The following is an 8696-nucleotide window of genomic DNA, read 5'->3' on the forward strand; positions in this document are numbered from 1 at the left end:
CCTAAAAAAATACAATTTCAATTTTGAAACAATAATAAACTGAAAACATAAATCAATAGGAAAGTTACAATGTACAAAAATAATTTAAATTGCCTAATACTATTCTGTGTAAACAAAATCTAAAACTATTACATGTTTAATTCTGTATTCCTACCTTCTAAAAATTTGGTCGTATATCTATTACTATAATATCAATGGTATCCAAAGATAAATATTTTTTTCTTTCTTTAAATACATGCAACATAAAAGAAATTATAAATAGCATATAAATGTACATGTAAATTTTAAAGTAATAATGTTATCTTATTATTTGGTTCTAATAAATTTTATTGTTATATTTATTATTATGATAACATGATAACGACAATTATAGTTACCAACTTGTCTATTACAATAAAAGCAAATAGTAAGTTAATTTATTGTTAAAATTAATTGAAGTAAATTTATAATCGTATGAAAAATTGAAATTACTTTATAATCCACAGTGATTCGTTGCTTACTAGTGTGTTCCCCATCCATAGTATTACAAGTCTTGAAAATAATATTTACGAGAAAAAATATAAGATGTATATATATAATGCCTACAAAATATTAGTAAGTTGAAGATAATGCCTATAAATAAACAGTTTGATTAAAATAGTAATTAAATACAATAATTCAGAAAATAATTAGGTTGGATGGTAAATTTTGATTAAACCTTTTGAAAGAAAGTAAAGAAAATGAAATGATTCCTGGTTGGGTGTGGGATCTCTAAACTGAAATAGTAGTTGAGTTGGAGAAAAACGTTGTGCCACATTAAACACTAAAAGAGTTAGACCCTACCATTTGTTCCATATATGTCTGAAAGGTCAAAAGCAAGGAATAATAATAATATGATAGTATCATCCACTATCCACCACCATGTTGTTGGTATCCAACCGTTACCCAACGGAACCCCTCCCCGGTACCCAAATTCAAATAAACACTGAAAAGTAAAAGACATTCATTCCCTCACTTTCCCTTCCTTTTCAAATGCAACTTCCAATGCTAACTATATCAAACTTCAACCACTCACTCTTCTTCTTCTTCTTCTTCCTCATCCTACCAATCCTATTTTCTCATTTCTCATTCCTCAGCCAAATGGGTTGCTGCGTTAGCAAATGCAGGCCCGACGGCAAACCCTCCCCAGAACAACATCAAAACCACTTCAACTTTAACCTCCTTCAAGACAAACTCGCTCCACCACCTCCCACCCTTTACTCCTCCACCAAAATCTCTCCCTCCCCTCCTTCTCCAACCTCTTCCACTTCCTCCATTTCCTCCTTCACATGCACCACTTCCAACACCATCTCCTCAGCCTCCTCCCTATCCACCGCCTCCTCCTCCTTGAGCTCCAAGGACAGGTCCTTCTCCAACGACTTCCTATGGTCCTGCTACAAGGACAACCCTCACATCACTCGCATCAACTCACTCAGGGAAGCTTCTCTCTCCTTGACGCCCCCAACTAAACCTACACTTCATCATAGAAAGCTTGCAAACATAAACCCATCACCTCCTCCCAAACCCAACTTGCTAACGCGCAAGCAGTCTCCACCATCGCAATCCTTTTCTATGCCCCAGAAGAGGGTTCGCTCAAACTCGCCTACCAATCTAGCCAGACAGAAGAGTTTCCGGAAGGACACTGAGAGGTCTATCACTGTTAACTATGCTTCCAACATGCACAGTAGGAGTCTAGGGTCACCCTCTCCGAGCAGAAGATATAACGGAGACAAATGTGGGAGTGGTAATTTGGCAACGGACAACGTTGTTTCGAGGCGAATGATGAACACTTCGAAAGTTAGTGTTACTGCTGTTCATTCTCATCATTCTGGTTTGCCTTCAACGAGGAAAGAGAATGTTAAAGCAGAGAGTCCCTATAACTGTTCACGAAGAGTACTTAATTCTCCTGGTTTAAGGCACAATGAGACAAGTACTTTCGAGGCTGGTTCTAAAGTTGATGAAACTGTGGCTAAGGATGTTGTTTCTGACCATGACATGGACTTCACTCTGATGGAGGATATCGACAACCCTCTTATCTCCTTGGACTGTTTTATCTTTTTGTAGAAAACAGTATGTCCTACATTTTTACTTTGAAGTTCCGAACCAATTCTCTGCTTCTTTTTGTTTGTTTGTTTCATATTTTTAATTTTTTGTTTGTTGAATGTTACAATATATTCATTACTACCCTAGAAGTTTCAAAGGTTGATGAAATTCTAGTTTTAATCTTTTAGATATAAGATGAAAAACACTGGTGTGTGTGTTTTTTCTGGTTTGAATTTATATGTTTGAGCATAATCAGAGAGAGTCTGTATAATGTGAGACTGTAGTATATCAAACATTTAAGATTTGATTTACATTTCATTATTTAATGTTTTTAATGTAATATATCAATATATATGATGACAGCGTTGTTTAAATTAGACTTGATTATTATTTGTTTATATTTTTATTTAATTTGTTCAATCTATTTATTTCTTTTTAAAATTTAATTTATTCCTTTAATCTCTAAAATGGAATTAATGCTATTATTTCCTTCTAATAACCCTTGCAAGTAACAATCTCGGTTCTTAAATATGTGTTCATTTCTTACCTTTCAGATGTAAAACTTATAATGTTAATTAAAAGAAAATGATAGGATAAATTAATCTTTTTAATGAATAAGTTAGATAAAAAGATGGACTTAAACAATAATAATCTTTAAATTATTAAAAGTGGGTTAAGAAGTACGCAGCAGTTAGAAGAGTGGTAAGTGCGGGCACCGCCAAACATTACAAGAAACATAGTAGAAGAGAGTTTAAAAAACACCACTTTGGTTGACTTTAAAATTATCTATATTTTTCACAACCACTATTATTTATATCACGATTACTTTTTAATAATAACATATTAAACAACAAAGATAATGTATAAATTTGAATAGATAATAATAATAATAATACATGGGTTAGAGACGTATTTGTAGAGTAGTTAGATGAGATGTCATAATTGTTAAACAATCTTGATAATTTTTTTCTATCAGTGTAAATTTTAACGAAATTAAGTAAATGAGTAATGACTTCACAGTAGTAGCATTAATATTTTTTTTTCTTTGGTTTTTGGGCTAACAGTTTGGTGTAGTACAACCTAAACTATATAAGTGTTTAGATGATTATAGTTTTCATTCAGTTGTTAAATTTATAAGTTTTTCGGATTGTTTTTGAGGTTATAGCTTTTCTTTTTTTTAAAAATAAAAATTAGAAGATCTCTCAAATACTTTTTTATATTTTATTTATCTTTTGTCGTAAAAAAATACCACTTCATATTGACTTCTAAATAAGATTCTATTTTCATTTTTTATTAAAGTTGTGGTCAGTACTTAAATTTTATTTTTAATTCATTTAAAACTCATGTTCAAAAATATGATTTTAGTTTTTTTAAATATAAGTAAATAACAAGTTAAAAAAATGGGAAAAAAATTATCTCGCAGCATGTCTTCTGGTTAATTGTTTAAGTCTTTGTTTTGATTTTTGTTGGATCGTCCTTTGTTGTACACTAACCTTGTGATAATGAGTATATGTATGAATTCATTTTCTATGTTACGATGATGTGTAGTTATCATTGCTATTATCTTCTGTGCTTGCATCATGTTTCATTTGTGTATGTAATATGTGAGTGGATAGTAATTTATGGATGTTGATTAGTGAACAATAAACTACCTACAAAGTCAAATAAAATAAAGGACCTTGATACCTTGACACTAATAACATACTCTTAATAAATAAATTAATTAATATTTTAACTATTTTTATTTTTATTTTTAATTTAAAATATTATAATATTATTAGAAAGGGTTATGGAGTAGTGTTATTTACTATTTGCTAACAAAACTTTTTCCTAAAATAAATAAAGTTGTTCTTGATAGTGTAACTGTAAGAAATTATTTGCTCTTTTATTATTAATATTTGGTTCTCACACTATTTATATATCTAAGCATTTATTAATCTTGGGTATATAAAAATATTTTATAAAGTTCAATTTCATCTAATTTAAAATTAGGATTATTGATCTTTATATATAAGTCTACATTTCATTCCTATGCAACTATAACAATAAAAAATAAACCACCACTAACTTTGATGTAAAATAGATGAACCAATTCTAAATAAATAAAAAATGTTTTTTCTAATGAAATGAAGATCGTTATAGTACTTTACTTCTTCTATGTGAAATTACTTTTAAATTGATCAAAAGTTTATTTCAATTTTAATCTACAAAAAAAAATAACTTAAATTATTTAAGTTGTTGACTGAAATCTCGCAATATAGATTTCACAAAAAACTAAAAAATATTTAATTTCAGATTTAACTAAAAAAGAGTTAAAATTGTACTTATACTTACAAAGTACGATTTTAGTATAAACTAAATTAAAATTATATTTGTGAGTAGGAGTTCACCTGAACATTAAAAAAAAAACACTCAAAGTCGTGAATTTAAGCATAATTTTAATTTAACTTATAAATAATTATATTTATAAAAAGTTAAAAGAAAAAAGCACAATCGTATTTAGTGCAAGACTTTTTCTGTTGTAAAGTTATCTTCTTAAATACAACATATCTATCTAAGTAATTTTTTTTTTCAAACATAACTTATCCGTTTAAGTATTTTTTTTAAAATACAACTTGCCCCTTTACGTTTTTTTTTCAAAGAAAGCTACTTAGGTTAGTAATTTTCAAATCAAATTGCACAAGTGTAGTAGTTTATATACATGGTTGTAGGGAAGACATTGATACTAAGATCTACTGAAAAGCAAATAAATCATCGATATTGAATTTTATGCGATGTTTATATGGAGCCCATTCAAAGTTATAACCTCTTAAAATTTGTTTAATTTATTCTAATAAATTTTTATTTTTCGATAATTCACCAGTGGATGTGTACATTCTGGAGAATAGTAGGTGAAGTACTAATTAAAAAAATATTAATTAATAAGAATAGAAATAGCTAAATAAAGGGATAAGACGTTGAATGATAGATGGAGATTGCCTCTGCAAAAGTATTGGGCTACTAAGTGGTCCAATAAAACTAACTTGAATCATCTAAGTTCAAACATGAGTTGATGAACAAAACACATTTTTTATATACAAAAATAATAATTTTAGTGCTGTGACTGTGAAGTTTAATTCAATCCAGTTGTAACAAGGCAGTTTCTTCCTACACCCCTAAAATTTTTTGCACCCCATAATGTTGTGCAAAGGCAAAATGATCCCTATATAAAAATTGTACATTTATTTTTTTTCATTCCGAATTATGAAATCCAGTAAATTTTCATATTGGCGCTTTCGGTAAATTTTTGGATTGGCACGTCCGGTAGCCTTCCGAATTGGTGCTTCCGTTAGTATATGAATGATAGTGTTAATCCAAAATAAAAAAATACAGAACATTCATAATTAAAAAAACCATTCTAAATTTGTCAATCCGTAATTCAAAATATGCATTCCAGATTCAGAAATCCATAATTGAAAAAAATCATTCCAGATCCACCAGTCCGTAATAAAAATTAGGTTTCTAAATTCAGAAATCCAAAAATCAACAATTTATGCAAACTTTGTTTCCAAAGCACTCTCTCATCCTGAAAGCAACATGATTCACTTCTGGATTGATGAATCTGTAATACACTCCCAAATCCTGATTTCAAATAAAAGGTGAAGGTCATCGGGATTTAAAAAATTGTGGAGATACAGGAAGAAACTGCCTTGTAACCATTAAAGACTGTAGATCTAATATAGCGGCCCAGTGTATCAGCATAGTAATAAAATTGTTAATCGTCAAGGCCCAACATCAGAGAATTAGGGTCAATAACTGCCTTTTAATTAGTTCTTATTTGCTGATCGTTGATTGTTTCTTTATCATCCCTCATGGGAGACGAGGGGAAAAAACAGAGGAGAAAGAAAAAAAATGCAAAGTATTTAAATGGGGTAAATGACATGATGCAAAAAATGGGAATAAAAAGGGAGAAGAGTTGAAAATTAAATGTAAAACAAGGTGGCTACGTGAAAAACTTCTCTTGCTTTTCAGGTTGTCTCTTCCAAAGTTGCTGCCTCCAAGAAAAAAGTTACAGCATGATACGAATATACGCATGCTTTGAAAGTTCCAATAAGTATCGGATTTTTAGAATACGTTCCTGGGTTTAAAAGGACACTTCATATATAAAATGGGAACATTAATTCAAATTTTAGTATAAGATACCTAAATATGATTGTGACTGGCCAGAAATAAAATGGCATATGCTAACACGTCGATGTACTAAAAAGACAATTTAAAAGTTCTTTTTCTTTTTTAAGTATGCTAAGATCTTTTAGTTAAGATTAGTTTACCTTTTCCTTTTTCAATAAATTGTAATATTATATATATATATATATATATATTGTTTAAGTTTATCATTGAGTTATTAAACATCAATGGACTTTTGTGATTTAACTGGCGAAATTAGTTTTTATCATAATCTAAACTTTAGATTTTTTTATATTTACAATAAAGAAACTATTAAGTTCTTATTAATTTTCTTTTATATGTCAAATAAATTAATCCGGAGTAAATCATATAAGAAATTATGATATTATTTTTAATTTAAAATTTAAAAACTGTGTGTTCAAGTTTTCTTTTTCATTTATACATTTTTATTTAATATGTGATTTTTAACTTATATTTAGATTTCAAACAGTTGTGTGAAAAAGAAGTTAAATATTAAGTTGATTTCTTTATTCACTTTACTTATTTTGATGATTTTTGTCTTGTTTCACATCTTGCTATAAATAAATAATTATTTATTTTGTGTGTGTGTTTTTAATTTCTGTGATCACCGTGATGCTTCGCCTATAAAAAGCCTTGCTATTATTTTATAGTTAAAGGTTTCTTTAGTATCGTGTTAATTTAAAATTTAGATGAAAAATGACATCTCGTTTGTTACCTGGTCGTTGGTAGAACCTTAGATACTAATATTAAGTGAGCATGGGGTTATTGGATATGGTAGGCGTGCATACTTAGATTCTATTCTATTTAAATACTCAACTTTTGTTCTCTTAATGATATTATTGAGTACAAGAAGCGTGAAGACAAAAATATGGAAAGGACAAAAAAAAAACACTTGAGACTTTTAAACAGTAATTTATTTTCAATTTAAAAAAAAATTAATAGAATATTTACATAATGTAAATGTTTCTTTACAATTATTTAATCACTAATGGTCACACATAATTGAATTTTATAGTAATTATTTACAAAATATATCTAATATGCAAGTATAAAAATAATGCATAAAAATAACACCCTTAAAATCTAGTTCTACTTAAAATGAATTTATTTACTTACTCCATTAAAAAAACATAAGCATAAGCATTTGAAGTACACATTCTATAAAATACGGTTTTATAGTATAGAGATAATGTAACGATTCTTTCATAAATGAGCTTACATAACTAACAATAACTAAATATTTTCATAAGATATACAAAATAGATATTGAGTATAAAGGATCATAAAATATTACATACACATACGAGACTTGCAATAGAGAATAAAATATTTGATACTCATTATGAAGACATAACTATTTTTTTTTTCATGATTTCCTTAGAAATTCATCAGGCTACTTACAAGAAATAATACTACAATATTAAAAGACTTTTTTATTGGCAAAGATTGAATAAAATTAAAGGAAGTATTTAAGGGATATTTCAATTTTTGTAAAAAAAAATTATGATTGATGAGTCATCAATCACAAAAAAGAGTTCAAAAAGTCTCATAATAAAAGCTACTTACAACAAATAATTGAGTCACCCTCCCAATCAAAAATTTCCCACAAACAAACTTAAGACAATCATCTCTATAAGATATCAAAAAAAAAAAAAACAACTAAGATACAATCCATTAGCTTTATGGGAGCACTCGGACCAATCCATATAATTGGGTATGCTCCAAAGATTGCAACCCTCCATTTTCTCTAGGACTGTACCACAATTCACCACCTGACAGAAGTTTGGTGTTGTAAGAAAAGCTTCCAAGATCTTGGACACACATTAGCATTGCACATGTATACAAAAAACGTTCAAACTACAAATTCACCCAGTGGACATTCTCCACCCACAATTCATAATAGAGTGATTTCACAATTCATAATAGAGCGATTTCATACTATTTTTAAGAAAAACTTTGGGTTTTGTATCTAGTAAGAGTAGATTATAAAATAATAATAAAATTTTAAATAAAATAATGCTAATAAATGTAAATCAAATAATTTTAATAAATAAATAATAATTATTATTATTTTATTTGTATTAAATATTAAATATGAAGTGAACTTTAAGCCTAACTCAACTCCATAAAACTGGTTCATGGGGTGAGGTTTGCACCCACTTATATACGATGAAATATTTTCATATCTAGTCGATGTGGGATCTCCAACAATATTATTAATAATAAAATAAATATAATTATTTATATAAAAATAATTTTATATAATAATAAATTATATTATTTATATAAATTAATTACTTAATTTTTTATATATTAAATAAATTTGTGAATTTTAATTCTTTTTCAATCACACTCATCATATTATTTATAATTTTTTTTACAAGGGATAAGGGATTCTGTATTTTTTTTTATATAAAATTTTAGTTAAATTAAATTTTACAAAATAT

At 28.0% G+C, this 8696-nt stretch overlaps 1 protein-coding gene across 1 annotated transcript; it reads left to right on the forward strand.

The window, feature by feature from the left end:
* Positions 1 to 943: 943 nt before the first annotated feature.
* LOC137822887 (uncharacterized) lies at positions 944 to 2438 on the forward strand. Its single transcript, XM_068627905.2, has one exon. It carries the CDS (start codon positions 1012 to 1014, stop codon positions 2080 to 2082), a length of 1071 nt encoding a protein of 356 aa, XP_068484006.1. The 5' UTR covers positions 944 to 1011; the 3' UTR covers positions 2083 to 2438.
* The last annotated feature ends 6258 nt before the right edge of the window (positions 2439 to 8696 follow it).

The sequence above is a fragment of the Phaseolus vulgaris genome, chromosome 9, assembly GCF_051622355.1.
Source record: "Phaseolus vulgaris cultivar YP4 chromosome 9, ASM5162235v1, whole genome shotgun sequence".
Taxonomy (NCBI): domain Eukaryota; kingdom Viridiplantae; phylum Streptophyta; class Magnoliopsida; order Fabales; family Fabaceae; genus Phaseolus; species Phaseolus vulgaris.

What these genes read in the sequence shown, in the direction of transcription:
- LOC137822887 (XM_068627905.2), top strand. Translation starts at nt 1,012, where the DNA reads ATGCAACTTCCAATGCTAACTATATCAAACTTCAACCACTCACTCTTC.